The following is a 17,556-nucleotide window of genomic DNA, read 5'->3' as shown; positions in this document are numbered from 1 at the left end:
GGTACATATATAGTAAAGTAAAATTCCAAAAAGAATACTACTCAAAACTACTCAAAATTCATGATGAAACAAAGATAGAAAACCATGATTTTGACTCTTCAAAGATCTTTAACAACTTTTTCTTTTTCTCATGAACCTTTTGGTACGGCAGAGTAAATCCAGACATGCCATATATTTACCTTCTTGGTGAGTTTAGTCCTTGCGGGGTTGGTTTTCCTCCGCGGTGGCGGTATAGGAGTCTTATTCCGATTGTACTGGCTTTGGAAAGCAAACTGGGCAATGGCCGTTTTCATCATCTTTGCAATATACCACCAAACTTTCTCAGAGACACAAAATTAATGATATCTCCCCTTGCAGTGCAATAATCACAGCGTTCACAATCTTTACAAGTTTCTTCAAGTTTTGTAAGTTTTGGCTCAACTTAAAAAGCAGGTATTGTTCCCATGATTAATAATCCAGAGGTAACGATCCAAGAAATGAGACAATCAGCTAGTACGTGCAGGAGCGTCAAACCCCTTGAATGGCTGTTTACCGTACTCACAATCTATGCCTCAAGATCCTTAATGACTCACTTCATTGTTACATACATGTCAAACTTAAACTTCGAAAGCTGGGAGAGAAAACAATCTTGACAGTCAGACAATGGCAACGAACGCTGCTATGCCCACTATGTCACTCTGCGACAGCGAGTCGTAAAGCGACATGCAGCTGCAGGATAATCGTTCACGGAGGGACGAGCAAACCTCCTCCTCCTGTAATGACGGATGATTCAACAAAGAAGTCACTCAGACTCAATCGCGCTGAATTCAATTAGGAAACACCCCGCCACGCAGGATCTATTCTCGTATCAACTCAACCACTGGTTAAGGGGTGCTTCTGTGACATTATACAATTTGAACATGCAGATAAAAGTATTCTGTTTAACTTCTGTTCAAATAAACACTGTTTGATTATCTAACACACACACACACTTTCCAAACTAATTTTTTTTTAAATCATTTGTTCAAAACATGTTCTCTGGAAGCATCACTCAAAGATTTGTCAGATTCAAAGAATTTTTCAATTTCAACACAATGAACCGCGATTCACATTTATAAGACATTCTATAAATTCCAGACCAGTTGAAGCAAACATCACGACCTGGGCCTATTTCGGAGAGTACAGTGCACCGGTAGATCGACACGCAGGAGACGGATATGAATGAGTATTGCCAAAGAATTGATGTGGAAAAATATTGATCCTCGGCTTCCTTCCACGAATACACCACATGTTACTTCATAATAAACAAGACTTCCCTTCATGAGAACTTCTCTGCCCTGGTGAGACCCCTGGCTAAATGTCTTCATATGCCCACCTTAATCCATTACAAATTAGATCAAACATCACAGCCTGTCAATGACAGAGGAAGCCCGGTATCTGGTGGGTATGGACTTAATGAAAACATTTCTCCCCGGGTTTCCTAAGGCTACTTCAACAAAGCCCTCATTTCCCTGTTATTCCTCTGAGTCTGATATAAACATAAACTGGAATCGTCGGCAAATGAGCGTGTCGATTTCCGTGGCCTGCACTTTGCTTCTTGTTTGACCTTGGCTGGATAATGAAAGGAATTAATCATCAATTACTCCTGCTCTACATGTACACTATCAAGCTTTGCTTTTTATTTGACAGATAGACTGTTTAGACTACAGAGTTTTTTTTACAAAACTCATCATAAGAAACGTCTACATGCAGGGAATCATAGTGTAGCGTTAAGGGAATAAAAACTACATAACATCATCGTCTATCGAAACGTCATATAAAGAATCATGTTTGAAGGGAGTTCGGTGAACTTTACGCGCTCGAAACGAGCCCCACTCAACTATCTAATTTTCGGACAATACAACATTTAGAGTTTTAGATGATTCTTTATCGAGTTTTCATTCAAAACGATGATCAAGCATCCAATTCACTATACAATGTTTCATTATAAGACAATGAGACTCGAAAAATGCAATGACTTTAATCATATAGCATACAACCAATTCAGGAAACTTGTCTAAACAGGGGAGAGATTCATCATACTTCTACACATGGCCTCTTTCTTGGATTTGTGGATTAATGTAGATCACTCTGTAGAGCAGACCATGATGAAACACAACAGGGTCAATGCCACTGGATAAGATAGAAGAGTTAGAAGAGGTGATGTCAAATTAGAGCACTAGCTGTACTGCAGGTCATAACGGTTAACACACTTGCTCCTACGAGAATTGGTCTTTTAAGGTGATCTTCTATGCTAAAGGTGATCTTCTTTGCTAAACTAGGGGTGCATTTATCGGGGCTTGCCACTAGATATGTACATATCGTACCCCACTATTGAACCCCACTATCATACCCCACTATACGATCGTGATTTGCGGGATGTCGCGTTTATCGTCCTTTCACGATTCAAAATAAAGGCCTTGTGTCTGCCCAGCTGTTTTGACCCGGGAAGCAGACAGTTTCTCGGAGGTCAACTTCACACACATGCGTGTACGTAACACCTGGGTGGTCCTATTTGTATGTGAGGTTTAAAACAGCTTTGCGTTTATCGATCTCTCAGAAACGTGATTCTGGCTGTATGTCACATACAAAACACACCTTTTTGCGTATTTAGATATGCCCATATCTAAAGCCCTTTAAAAAAGGCTTTGCGTTTATCACCTTCTAAATTTGCCTGAAAGACGTTTGAAAAACCTGATTCTAGCCAAAAATCTGGTCGATAAATGCAACCTAGGATCCATGCAACACAAGGATCCACATCATCATCATCATCATTAACTTCAGGTGGCGCTGTAAAGTGCTGCTGTGGTCTTCACGAGAGTACGCCATGCAACTCTTTCACCTGCCATTTGTGTTGCACCTTTCATTCCTTGTCCAGACACTTTCTTGATATCATCAGTCCAAGATATTGGTGGACGACCTCTAGTTACCCCGTTCTCCTTTGACTGCTCCTTGCAGTATTTGCTTCTCAACACCTTCAGCTCTCCTAACAATGTGCCCTAAATAGTTTAGTTTTCTTTCCATGATTCCCCTTCTGATGGTCAAGTCTGTTTCAATCTTTTCCATGACCCACACATTTGTCTTTTTATCTTTCCATGACGCAAGGATCCACAAGAACAGTAAAACAATCAAATCTAGAGGTGATCACGATAGCTCCTGGACCTTGACAGGATCAGTGATGCTAGATTTACAAGACAGAGATAATCTACATGTACATGTACATTGTACATGAATAACATGTTGAAGTGTAGGGGTACTTCTGGCTCAAGTATGACCAATGTTCATATTTAGGTAGAGGTGAAAAATAAAAATTTTCCAAACCAGGATCTATACGAGAACAAGCAACCTCTGAGATTTGATCAAGAATGCTCGCAAGAACATCTTAAGAACTTCAAAAGGCCAAAATCACAGATTTTTAACTACAAACAGCTTTAAAATGCAGAAATATCCTTCTAAATAGTGTGGTAAAATAGGCTGAAGTCATCTGTAGTGATAAAGTGTCACCTCTAGAGCTACAGTGTTCATGTAAAATGACCTACTTCCAAGGCAGTTACATCATGTAAGCTAGTCATGCCAAAATGCATGTGATCTACTTAAGATGTCAAACTTTTGGAGGCACAATGCTTACAACTGTCCACCAAATTCAACAAAAATAACCTTGCTTCACATATCTCTGCCTTTTTTATCATAAAGTTATAAAAATCAACACAGGGGGCATGTAGAAAATATTTTTGGTCAAATATGTTACTGCTTGTTGCTGAAGAGTGCTGAACTGTCCATTTTAAGGTACTCTTTAAGGAATTGTTTTAAAAACAGGTCACCAACCTTAAACCAAATAACCCGTTTTTTTTGCACATAAATATTCAAAACCGTAACTTGTCTCATTAAAGTGTAAAACATGACGATTTAGACAGTGTTTTAAATCAACATGATTGCCTTATAGACTTATCTTAAATTTTACAGCAGTGTCAAATCAAACTCAAGTTTAGTAAAGAGCCCAACTACCTGCATGTGTTGAAGTCAATTTCTGTGATATGTTTTGATCCCCATAAATACTAATATTCCGCAATCTCCAATTGGTTTTTATTTCAAATCTCTTCAGGGACTACAGGTACATATGGTCCTGATCTTTGTGGTCCGGCTCTGCTTTATTTAATAATAATAATAATAATAATAATGGGTTCTTGTATCGCGCTCTTGTCAGTCAGAATTGACCCTCCTGGCGCTCCCGATTTGATTGCATCCTATTCACAACTTGGCTAGCGTTTGGGATACTGCATGAATGCCAAGATTAATACTTCCAAAACAATCTAAGTTAACCCTTTCTGTCCTAGGTGAAATGTCTTTTCCATCAGTTGCAACAAAGTATAAGAACCAGCTTTCTACTACAGTGAAGTCAGATTCAGCTGTTTAACCAGTTCAGGAAACTACTGAAGTCTCATTTATTTTGCTAGAAAACAATGGATTGTATCGGCTCAACTGGTCTTTTATAAAGTTAAATTTCATCATTCAAGTGGCCCAAACATGTGGAATGATGTGTTGGGCACCTTGTCGCTGCAAGGAAAAGGCACTATATCGAATACCTATTGAATTGAATTGGATTTAAATGTTATCAATGAGGTTTTATACTTCTTGTTGTGCATGGCATCACTTTTCTTAACAGTTAGTGGGTTACCACTTGCGATCAATTGCGTTGACAGGTCAGAAGACAAATTATAAACTATTCTGAAATCAAAGACATAAAAGTAGCACATACAGGGGCCTCTTTAATTCATCTAATCTTTTGAATGTCATCAACAAGTTCTGATATTCCTTATTTCGTAATTTTCTTTCAGGGCTTATGGGTTAACCGTTGCAGTAATTGCGTTGACAGGTCAGAAGAGTGACTTCCAGGTCCTAGAAGCGTCCATCCTATACGTCAAGACCCGAAACCCTAACACTAGATTGGTCTTCTTGATTAGCCTGAAGTCTCCCACCCCTTACAGTGTGCAAGGAATGTCATATCTTTGATCTACAGATTACAGATATACTGGTGGAAATGTATGTTTGTAGATAAAATACCCGCAGAATCAAACAAATTGTAGTTTATTTGGCAGAAGGACGAAATTGCCATTTAGAGGCAAATTTTTCAATTTTGTTGTCTACAGGGATAAGAAATAGCCAACTAGAGAAGTTGAATTTTCTGAGGCAAAAAAATTCACATCAATATCATCTGTTTGGAGCCAGAAGGATATACTTGTTTACTTTCACACAGAGTTACGGTAACTCTGTCTGGCTCTGAACAGACTGAATATAGATTGAAATGGGTTGTGAAGAGGTTTTCAGAATAAGGTCAAAGCTTTCATTTCTATTTCTGGGAATGTACATATGATAGCCTTGCATTTGTTCCTGACTTTCTGATAGGCACAGAATAAAATGATTTCTGGTGATTTCTCAACTTGTTGCACTGTATGGAAAATAACTGATTCCTAGGTTATAGTGTGTAAAACATGACTTTCTGAACCACAAAACAGCATGACTAGGAAAATACTTTCCTTTTCAAAAGTTGCCCTGCGGATAATGGTTTCTAATTCCAAGAATTAACCTCATGAACTTCCTTCACTAAACATTGCACATACATTATCGATGTCTCTTCAACTCTCTTTGCACTTTGCAGATATATTATCATATTACAGTACAGGTGTAGATCTGCCATCAGATAGAGGACCTGTTGTGGTATAGTGGTTTATTTACTTGGACCCTCAATCCAAGGGTTGAGGGTTCCAATCCCAGCCCGGCACTAAAGTCCTTTGGCAGACATTAATCTACATTTGCCACTCTCCACCCAGGTGAGGTAGAGGCAAAATGTGGATCACATGTGGTGATCCTCCTTTAAATATGAACAATACTCTTTCTATACATCAGTTAACCCTGCTTTGTTACCAAAGGATCATATTCACGAGAAGACAGCAACTTCAGCAAGTGAGATCACAATTCCCTCTGATCCATCAGTATCAAATCTCTATTCCAAGTCCAAACAATAATCCTGCAAGAAATTAAAGTTTCCAAATTCTCACCTAGCAATCACCACTATCATCTTTCAAATAACATAAGCCAAGAGAAGAGTTATCAAATGCTATCCACTGAAACACTTTCCAAACAATATTTATTGATATAAGCCTGTAATTCCTTTGCGATATTCCCCGCCACAGCACATAAAAGTGTAACATTCAACTTCAATAGACAAGCATTGCTTCAAACATTTGCAAAATGTTTCAAAAAAATCGTTTCAAATTGAGCGTAAATTCCCACCAAGTGCATCGGGTAAGACTTCAAATAATAACAACATGTTGGAAACAACAATTCCTGTCATACTCTGCATGAAATTCCCAACGAGCGCATATCAGACGAACAACAAATGATCATCTGTCATCCAAGAGTGAGGGAGGTAAGTAGCTACAGAGAATGTTCGGTGATGATTTTTATTGCTCCGTCACCCCTACAATGGTAAGGGGGAAGCTGGTCAGGAAGGGGGGTAAAGATTGGGGGCAGCTAGAAGGCTAGGAGACCTAAAGGGACAGAGCGGTGATCTAGTGTGGTTAATGTCTCTGCATAGGAGTGGGGGTTGAGGGGACTGTAGCCTCCCTCTTCTAAAATTTTGAAGCATGCATTACTTTAATAAGCATGACCATATTAGGCAGTCTGGTTCAAGAAGCTGAAAAATGTCCACTTTAGATTAGAATTTGTGTGTGTGTTGCAATGCTTTGATCTAGTGGTCCAACAACCCCCCCCCCCCCCCTCCCCCTCCCCTCTCTTCAAAATGAGCTAGCCATGCCCCTGCAGGAAGGGGTTATAGAAATGGGGGCATCCAGAAAGTTGAAAAGCCTCATGGGACACTGCAGTGATCTCGTGGTTGTCACCAGTAGTGGGGACAGGGTCAATCTATATTTATGTCGTCATCAGCTCGAGATTGCCACATAACCCGCTATTTTAACTATCCCGATCGCAAATTATCCAGCTAATTTGCGTCTTCATCAGCCCGCAGTTGCAATTAGCGGGATATTTGGTCGAGATATAAATCATCCCAAATTCCCAAGATACCTTGGGCTAGTTTACAAAATATCCCGCTATTTGTCCGGTGTGTTTTCACCAGCCCAAAGTCTGCACTATGCGGGAACGCTTAGCAAAATATCTCGAGCAGTCGAGCTAATTTCAAGTTTCGAGGTCGAGTCTCGAGCTGATGAAGATTATTTCCCAAATCAGAAATAGCGGGCTATTTGGCAATCTCAAGCTGATGAAAACAGGCCTTATGACTGCAGGTAATTAAATCACAGAGTTGCTGGACGACGTAAATTAACATTGGTTCAAATCCTAGACTTCCTGAATTTTCTCCATTTTGGACACAGGGTAAAATGCAAGACCCAATTTAATAAATACTTTCATGCATTTTTGTGCATTGCACTATTAAATTCTCACTATCATGACTGTTTTACTCTCGCCCTTGGTTCCATTTTGTACATCTTTGTATTTTTAAAAAATGTATCGCCAATTGAGCAATAAGCTTTTGTTGTGATTCAATTCCATCTGAACCAAAAATGGCGGTTAGTACTTTCAACCTCATGAATCATTCTCCTACAAACTATTTTCTATTCTACTGTGACTTCCAAGTTTTTGTAGACACTTAATAAAAGTTTATTACTGAAAGTTAATCCTTAAGGATTTGCAAGGTTATCGTTGTGCTTGATTGCAATGTGATTTATTGGTTCATTACGGAGGGACAAAATACTGTTTAATAGTAGCACCGGGACTCTGCCTTTTAGAAAGCTGCAATTGATCCACATTGATCGCAATACCGAACACGAGAATACGTGATTGTAACTCTACCACCTAATGCCTAATTTAGGATCAATTAAAATCAATCATAAATCTTATTAATGCCATGTGATTTTTTTGGTTCATTGCAGAGGAAAAAATACTTGGTAGCACCAGAACTCTCTCTGCCTTGTAGTAGAGCTGCAATTGATCCACATTGATCGCAACAACGAACACGAGAATACGTGATTGTAACTCTACCACCTAATGCCTAATTTAGGATCAATTTAAATCAATCAAAAATCGTTATAAGACAAGACCTTAGAGTACATCTCACAGGATTTGTAATATAGCTTCAACAGATGCATATTTTATAGGCCTATATAGGCTCAGATTTGTCTAAGGATTGTGAAAATTAGCCAAAGAGTCAAGGTTAGAGTATTCCCCAGATAAATGAATTAGAAACATATCTCCTTAATAATCCTGTATATAAACAGGTAGTATATAAGGCCATGATGCAGGATCAATGAAGGGCACTTACACATAAATACTGTTTTCACACCGATACTGTTTTCACACTGGAAATATTTTGCTTAACCCTGTACTATAGGTGGGGTTAAGGGGAGGTCTTAGCCCAACCTATAGTCCGGGGTTAAGCTTATTCCACTTTCTGTTCAGACTCGTATTTACCAAAGTGGGCTAGCCCCACCTATAGTAAGGGGTTAGCTGGCCCTGCAAAATAGCAGCTAGGGCTAACCCCGCAATTGTGGTGCTAACTCCTGCTAACGCTGCAATTGCAGGGCTAAGCAAATGAATGACAACAGAAATGAATAGTAGTCCGGTACTACGCAATGGAGCGTATCGCAGCTGGCCAGATGCGAAGTAAGGAGCCTACTGTAGTCCGGGGGTTAAGGAAATGCAGTGAGAACAGCGTGAATTTTCTTATTCCGGAATAGGCACTAGTACGGGACTAAAAACAGCGTGTGTGAAAAGCCAAACAAGTAAGTCCGGGGTTAAGGATAGTATGGGGCTAAGCACAGTACAGGGTTAAGCAAAACCAGTGTGAAAAGAGTATTACACATAAAGAGGAATAACTTACAGGTATTTAATTACCAGTGGCATATCCAGGGCTCTAGCTCCAAGGAGGGTGGGGGAGGAGGGAGAAGTTGAGACACAAGTCTGACAGCTTGTTGACAAGTACAACAATGAAAAGCTACTAGATACATTTTAGGTGCTTTTTAAATGCCACATTCTCTAACAAACAAGTTTATCACATTTCCAGGTGCTCTGAGGTCTGACATTTGCAACCTGGAGGGAGAGGGGGTGTCAAAGGGGGGCACTCTTTGTAGTTTGTAGTGTATGCTAGAGATTGGGTTTCCCTGAGGGGAAGGAGCACAATTTAAACAGATTTTCAGGTTAGCTGTTCACAAATCCACTGTATGATACTGCAGATTAACAGAGATGAGCCCTGTTCCTGTTGGCCTGCAGGTGTACATAGAAAGCAGGTCACCTAGAGTAACGTCTATACATGTATATATCATCATCCTAGAAGTCACAGCCTAGATTAAAGAGTGGATTAGGATTTTTTGCACCTAACTGTATGGATGACTTGCACTAGTAGGGGTGTGTAGAGCTGCAGTTGAGAACCTGGGTCCCCAAATTTGAACTCAAGAAAAGATCAACAAATTTCAAAATTAAATAAGGGCCAATGTATGTACAGAAACTAAATATCAATCTGGACAGACTGTGTCAAAAAAGTTAGTGTAGAGGCCTAATTTCTCGCTCTAGAGATTCCAGTAGATGGAGAGCTCATGAGACTGACAGCTAACGAGGCCGACAGCCCTCAAGACTGATGACCCACAAGACCAGCAGCCTTTTCACACACAGCTAAAATTCATCGTATCTAGAGATGATTAGAATCACTCAACAGTTTTAAACATGTTTATAGACAAAATTTCCCAGTGTGAACATCGTTTATACGATGTTGGGATAGATACGAAGTCGCGATCCATACGCCCCTAAAAGCAGGCTGCAGATACGAAGTTCGTATCTACAGCCTTTTCACACACAGCTAAAATTCTATACACATGATTAGTATAAACGTGTTTCGAACGTGTTTAAACTAATCACGAGCCTTTCACACACAGAAATTTCGTTGCGATCGTTAATAGTTTCGCGATTAACTACTGCTCGTAAAATGCGCAGTCGTGCCATTGCGCATTGAAGGTCATGTCATGTCAATCAAAGCGCACGCTCCATCCAGTTTAAACACGTTTAAACACGAATTTCCTTTCACACACAAAATGTCAAGCTCTCTAGATACGAACTTCGTATCTGCAGCCTGCTTTTAGGGGCGTATGGATCGCGACTTCGTATCTATCCCAACATCGTATAAACGATGTTCACACTGGGAAATTTTGTCTATAAACATGTTTAAAACTGTTGAGTGATTCTAATCATCTCTAGATACGATGAATTTTAGCTGTGTGTGAAAAGGCTGCTAGAGAGCTTGACATTTTGTGTGTGAAAGGAAATTCTTGTTTACACGTGTTTAAACTGGATGGAGCGTGCGCTTTGATCGACATTTTTACGAGCAGTAGTTAATCACGAAACAATTAACGATCGCACCGAAATTTCTGTGTGTGAAAGGCTCGTGATTAGTTTAAACACGTTCGAAACACGTTTATTCTAGTCATGTTTATAGAATTTTAGCTATGTGTGAAAAGGCTGCAGGACTGTTGGTCTTGTGAGTGGTCAGTCTGTAGCTGGACGGTCAGTCGAGACTAACATTGTCAGTCTCACAAGCCTTCTGACATCTTATCTGAAGGTTCAGCTGTCAGTCTCGATCAAGGGAAGAAGCCTTCAGGCCAAGCTACAATGTATATTCAAAACCTCTCTATAAGGGCCAAGGATAACATTGTCTCACTGCGAAGGTGACCTTTACAGGCTATACAACACATATTTCTTCCTAAAGGCAGACGAAATAGATGACCATTATAGAAAGGTGGCCTTCACAGAAAGGTGGCCTTTACAGAGAGTTGGCCTTTACAGAGAGTTGGCCACTAAGACAGGTTGAACTGTACATGTATACAGCTGCATGAAAGAGAACACTTTAAAAGTAGAGACCAGTTCTGGTCATGCGATTGCATTGTGAAAGAAACGCTGAGGAATCGATCAGAAAAGGTTGATCATCTAGCATATACATTTGTAAGTATTGGTGTGTCTGTAAGGTTCTGGAATCATCAAGATGATAAGAAATTTGGCCCAGTCTTGGTAAAGTTACAAGCACTATACACAGAAAGATATATATGGGATTACACAAAATGTGTCGGAACTGCCAACATTGGTTTCCTTATCTTTCTATGCTCATTACTCAGCCAGTATGCATCTTCTACCTAAATTGTTTGGCAAATGAATTTATTTGTAATCTTGAACATTCAGTGTAAGTTTCGTTTGATTCTATGAGAATTCATTTTCTTTTTTTTACCAGAACTCAAGTTTATCTTTAACATAATACAGGAACCGTAGAAGTCACATGACAAACCACCTGACATTCACACCATGTATGACATCCAAGGGCCATACAGACAGACGAAACTGGGGCAAAAACAAAATGTGATACCTGTAACATGTTTGTACAGTTGCCTTCATCTTCAAAACATATCCCTGGAGCAGGAAATAGTCTGCTATGCTCAGGGTAGAAAACAAAAACTGAAGGGGTACAGTGTACATGCGAGTTGTAATGAACACTCCCGCCCCCACCCCCCCCCCCCCCCCCCCCATTTACAGAAGCAAGCTGCCTGATAACTGTTTTTTTTTTTTTTTTTTCTTTTCTTTTTATTTCTTGTCTGAATGACATATATTGAATGGTTTACAGCAAAATGGACCAAAAAGGAAAGAAAAATCTAGAACGAATCGGGGTCCCCAACAACCCTATTTTCTGAAACATCACCAACATTGTTAAGTCTATAAATTGAATGAAATGTACTAAAAGGACTGACTTGGCAACCAGAATAAAATGCCAGTTAAAATCTCTTATTTGAAACAGAAGGCAAAGATATGATTTAAACCTATTATCATTATTTATATGTATTAATTTGCTTTATAATCAGCTTGTAATGAAGCCGTTCGTGAAGGTGAGATCACATGGAATCAGTCAATAATGTAGTTTGCTTGTAGTTGTAGTCCATGAACATGCAAGTTATATAGGCTTTGGGTCCTGCTTCATAAAACTTGTTATCAATATTAAACAAGTTTTACAATAACTGTCATAAGCTACTAAAATCATGGCATTTGATTGGCTGAAGCAGAAGGCAAAGTGTGTTTGTTGATAACAAGTTTTATGAAACTGGGCCCTAAAAGATAAAGACCAGTTATGGTCATGCAATTGCATTGCGAAAGAAACGTTATGAAATCGATCAGAAAAGGTTGATCATCTAGCAGTATTGATGTGTACTGCAACGTTCGTGAATCATCAAAATGATTAGAAATTTGGCCCAGTCTTCGTAAAGTTACAAGCACTGTACACAGGAAGATGTATATGGGACTACGCACACGTGCACGACACGTGCATTTATCTCTCACACACCAAACTAAACTAATTTACCAAATTTATCAATTAGTAGAGTAAGTAGACGGTTTCCCAGCAAAATTTTTATCATCATGAATTAGTCAAAACATATTCTTTCACATGATTGGTAATAAGAGCTTCCATTTTATTTTTTGAAATTGGGGCGTTTCCAATACTGGTCTTTACCTTTAACGACAAATAATGAGTTACATGTACCCTATATATAAATATTGGTTTAAAAGTGCACATCCACAGTGCACTTGTACTTGTAAACGATGACAAATACATCAACACATTATGTGAAATCCTGCAAAAGGTCACAGGGTCGTAAGGATTAATGTCATTACAAAGACGACATGAGACATCGCTCGGCATGTTTCAAATCTAATCCTGAATGTGACAATCGCATCACATTTCTCCCTCGCAACATGAATGTAAGGGGATGTCGAAGAGATTAACGATGATTCTATAGCTTGTGCAGAGAGAGAGGGGCTCAAGTTTGTTAGGAGACGCGGCTTAGCGCTTGACGACGTCTTAATTCCACCGACTGCCGTATACAGCGAGTCATCCTGCCTTCTGACGTAATGGATCACTGGAAGAAATTAGCAGTTCAGGTCGAAGGGAACCATAGACCTTAAGAAACCTTTCAAAGTAATTACAAAAGGTGTGCTTTTAACCAAGGCCTCATAATGGCATCTAAGTGACATGTGACTTGATATTGTGAGGGAGGGGAACCCCCCGTTTTCTCCTGAACTTGACAGTGACCTGGCAATGTTTAGGATTGCAACTTTGCATCGCATCACAAAGAGATCGAAAGCTTCATGAGGAATCGTTCAAATTAAGTCTGGTGAGTATTCAACAAAGAGCTAAAAACTTCTAGAACTGCTAGAATACACACAGAGGGGGTACTTTAAACTTAACAATATTGATATTAATAAAGGTTTTTGTATAGTGCTCATATCTGTCAGACTTGACACTCCTAGCGCTCCACATTTATTACCCGGCTCAGCATGGCTGCCATTATGGCGCTCTAGCATTTCAAAGAATTATTCCTGCCAGGTACCCATTTACATCACCTGGGTCGAGTGTGGCAAAGTTAGATTAATGTCTTGCCAAGGGACATTAGTGCCGCGGCAGGACTCAGATCGCAGACCTTGTAATCTACAGTTAGGTGACGTATCCACTCGACCAGGACACCTCTACATGCAGGGAATATAGTGTCTGCCAAGCGCCATAAACTTGAATCATTCTTTAGTTTAAATCCCTCCTAACTCTCACCAAATTATGTTAAAACCTGCACAGAACACCAGTCTGGACATGATTATGAAGAAAGAAAAAGAATTTTACAACTTGCTATTCCATATTCCAGATTAGGATGCCCATGACAGTGTCTAAATTCCGCGACCACTTTAATCTGCGGTGTCATGGAGCACAGCTGCGTCTGATTTACATGACCTAGGTTAAATATAATGTACTTCAGAAATAGTATAGATTTAGTAAAATTATCTTTTGATGAGATGAAACCTGATCAATTAAAGTTCTATCAAATCATTCCAGACTACATATGTTACATTACAAATATTAAACATGAATCTGAATTTAAAATTTGCAATTCATAAACTGTGGTATGACTGATTAAATTGATTTGATGCCTTATGCAGAAGATTACCTTGACATCTGAAATTCATTCAGAAGGAAAATGTTTTCATGAGTTTTAAATCATCTGATGAGGATTATTCTACATGATCAAGAGGCCTGTTTCCATCAGCTTGAGATTGCCAAATATCCCGCTATTTGAACTATCCCGATCGCAAATTATCCAGTTAATTTGCGCCTTCATCAGCCCGAAGTTGCAATTGGCGGGATATTTGGTCGAGATAATCATCCCAAGATATCTTGGGCTAGTTTGCAAAATATCCCGCTATTTGTCTGGTGCGTCTTCACTAGACCAAAGGCTCACATTGTGCGCGAACGCTGAGCAAAATATCCAAAGCTAATTTCTCGAGCTCGAGTTTCAAGTTTCGAGGTCAAGGCTTGAGCTGATGAAGACCTATTTGTAACTTCTGGATTATTTCCCAAATCAGAAATAGCGTGCTATTTGGCAATCTCGAGCTGATGAAAACAGACCCAAGGAGATGGAGCAACTCTTCATATTGAAGCAGTTGACATGGAACCCGGGGATATGTGTCCGAGGTATAGTGCCAGGGACCACGCAGGAGGAAAGTCTCCTAGTTTAGCGGTGGATAGTGGTGGTTATTTTACCCGACTGCTAAGAAAGCATAAATGCTTGTTAGTATTCAACCAGAGGACAGACGCTTTAGGTCTGCTCCGAGGGACCTGGTAATGAAGATTAATGCCTAATACCAAAGGGCACTAACGTATCGACTTGGTTTCGAACCCGGGTCACCCGATTACGAGGAGCTATCCCATACCATCAGACCATTATCCCTATGCACCCACCCCCCCCCCCCTTCCAAGCCATGGCTGTATATATCTTAATTATCACATTTTGACAAATCATGCTGATAATGGTTTAAAACTAATTACAATTCTTTTAAATTGCAAACTGAAAGCCATTAGCCAAAAGGCTACCATCACATTTGGAATATTGAGGGAACCGTTTGAATTTAATTTATTTTATGAACCATCCAGGTCTCACCATCAACTTAACGAGCCAGGAAGTCTTCAAACGCTGGCAGGATACGAGCCGTTAATCTAATCTAGTTTTCATGAGCGAATTTGAGAAGTGTCATTCATATTGGCACTAGCTGTCTGGGCTTTACAAGAAACTAATGACAAGAAGATTTTAGAATTAATTAAGGACCATGCAAACCGATGCTATTTTTACAATTTTTAACACTTTTTGAAATTTTTACTATTTCTGGCAACAACTGCTCCAGTCTTTATAACACCGTCCCAAGGTACATGTAAGGTCTAAGATTAGAGCTATAACTGGGTTTAAAGTTATGTTTCTACAGGTTTAGGGATAGGGTTAGGTGTAATGTTGGGTCAAGGGTTGAATTTAGGAGTTCAGTTCAGTTAAGGAAAGTGCAGGAAATCAACTGTGCAGCAATAGTTGCAGGAGCGTGTGTTATATAACTGTGACTGGTGAACGACTAGGCTCTGGAAAACTTCAAAAGAGCTCTGGTAGTTTAAAAAATGCTGTTGAAATGTTTACTAAAAAATGTAAATACGGTAGCATAAAAATCCCTTTGACAAAATTGCACTTTTTACCACACCAAATCCAAAGAAAACTTCAAAAAGCCTTGAGACTACTTTATCAGTCTCTGACTGTGTCAAGGGCAGCTACATTTAGGGCCTCTGAAAGTAGTCTTTAGCTTTACAATTCAGACATTCTGTTGTGCTCAGTGACAGATAGGGATTTGACTCTTGCAAACTACGTATGTTCATGCTTTAATGAAATACAGTTAGTATCCCAACGAGAGTAATGTTTACTCATTAGACTGGTCAAACTGTAGACTATAGACTGACCAGTCAGACCACATACTGCATGGTCATCACTCATCATGCTTCACCAGGTGACTGTCCAAGCTAGGTGACCATTTCCTGAATCACATGATGTCTCTCTCCTTCTGTATGGATTGGTCACACTATTATGACTCATTTAATTATATATAGCTCCATTTTCATTTAAAGACATACAGTCGCTAGTTTCTGTGTGAGTTACTTTACAGTTGGCTTATAATATTACCAGGGAATTAATAGTTGTAACATTTATACAGATTTTACACACTGCAGCAGCAAACTTTGGTGTCCACCGAGATCCTTCTGAGAGATACTCCAACTACAAACCTTTCTGGAATCTGTTAATTATGGAGTGAGATGATGATGGCTTTTTCTTAAGGCAAGTGCGTAGCCAGGATTTTATTTTAGGGGGGCGGTAGTGAGCACGCAAAGCATGCAAATCACTTAAAGAGCGAAACGCGCTCCCTAGCAGGGAGGGGGGAGTTTCCCCTTTGAAAGCTTTGAAAGAAGACGATTCGTTGTATCTTTCTCGACTCATAATCCTTGTCTGAATTCAGTCCTCCCCTCCTGCGCATAGCGCGGAAGCTTTGAAAGAAGACGATTCATTGTACCTTTCTTGACTCTTAATCCTTATCTGTATTCAGTCCCCCTCCTGCAAGCTTTGACCTTTCATTATTTTATTAGAGAAAGAAGACGATTCGATGTACCGTTCTCGACTCTTAATCCTTATCTGAATTCTGTTTACTCCCCTCCCGCACAAAGCACAGAGGCTTTGAAGTTTCATTATATTATTAGAGAAAGAAGACGACTCGAAATACCATTCTTGAGTCTTAATCCTTGTCTGAATTAATTCAGTCCCCCTCCCCCTCCCCCCCTCCCTTCTCCCCCCTCCTGTTCGAAGCGCGGAAGCTTTGACGTATTATTAGACAAAGAAGACGATTCGTTGAACCTTTCCCGACCCTTAATACTTATTTGTATTCAGTCCCCCTCTTTCGAAGCATGAAAGCTTTGACGTTTCATTAAATTATTAGAGAAAGAAGACGATTCGTTGTAACGTTCTCGACTCCTTTTCCCTTTTTCTTCCTACGTTCTCTTACTTTTTTTCTTCTCTTTCTCTATCTTTTTTTTTATTTGGCCGGCGTTTTTTTTTTTTGGGGGGGGGGGGGCGACTGCCCCCACCGCCACCCCCTGGCTACGCGCCTGCTTAAAGGGATCCGGTAACTTTGTCTCAGATTCTGAAACAAAATCCCAGATTTAGCTCATGCTGCAATGATAATTATATTACCTTTACATGTAGGTCAGTCAGGAACCCCATGACTTTTACAAGCAAATCGCCTTTCTGATTATCAAGATATTTAAGATTGAAAATCAAACCAAATTTTGTGTTTTCCTTTATGATTTTAATAACACTACAGTCTATTGTGGAAAACGAGTATTGTAAAACCGGTCAATCAAAGATTTTTACTTTTTTTGAGGCACTTCTTGACCATTTTGAAGTGCATTTTTTTTAGGGCTTCAATATTACACCATATCACAGACATGGATAACACGTAGGGCTGTTCATCTCAGATCTAACATTGTTAAATGATGCCTTTAAGGGCAGTCCTTTTGAATGAAGTGAAAGTGTAAGCATTACACAAGGCCTCTGAGGCCTGTCAGTAATAAAAAGTGAAGTCTGCTCTTGGCGATTG

The 17,556-nt window shown here is 39.6% G+C and overlaps 1 protein-coding gene across 3 annotated transcripts in view; it reads right to left on the bottom strand.

The window, feature by feature from the left end:
- Nucleotides 1–17,556, bottom strand: part of LOC757115 (phosphatidylinositol 3,4,5-trisphosphate 5-phosphatase 2B) — a 67,372-nt gene that overhangs the window by 35,402 nt on the left and 14,414 nt on the right. The window contains exon 1 of one of the 3 annotated variants that reach the window (XM_030982038.1): nucleotides 180–917. The exons of the other annotated variants lie outside the window; for them this stretch is intronic. Within the exon in view, the coding sequence (XP_030837898.1) occupies nucleotides 180–296 (117 nt within the window). The 5' untranslated portion in view covers nucleotides 297–917. Of the gene's footprint in view, nucleotides 1–179; nucleotides 918–17,556 lie in introns of those variants that run through there. 3 annotated transcript variants of the gene reach the window in all.

This window comes from Strongylocentrotus purpuratus, unplaced genomic scaffold (genome assembly GCF_000002235.5).
Source record: "Strongylocentrotus purpuratus isolate Spur 01 unplaced genomic scaffold, Spur_5.0 spur5_scaffold_12, whole genome shotgun sequence".
Classification (NCBI taxonomy): domain Eukaryota; kingdom Metazoa; phylum Echinodermata; class Echinoidea; order Camarodonta; family Strongylocentrotidae; genus Strongylocentrotus; species Strongylocentrotus purpuratus.
This window is presented reverse-complemented; position numbering and strand designations above follow the sequence as displayed.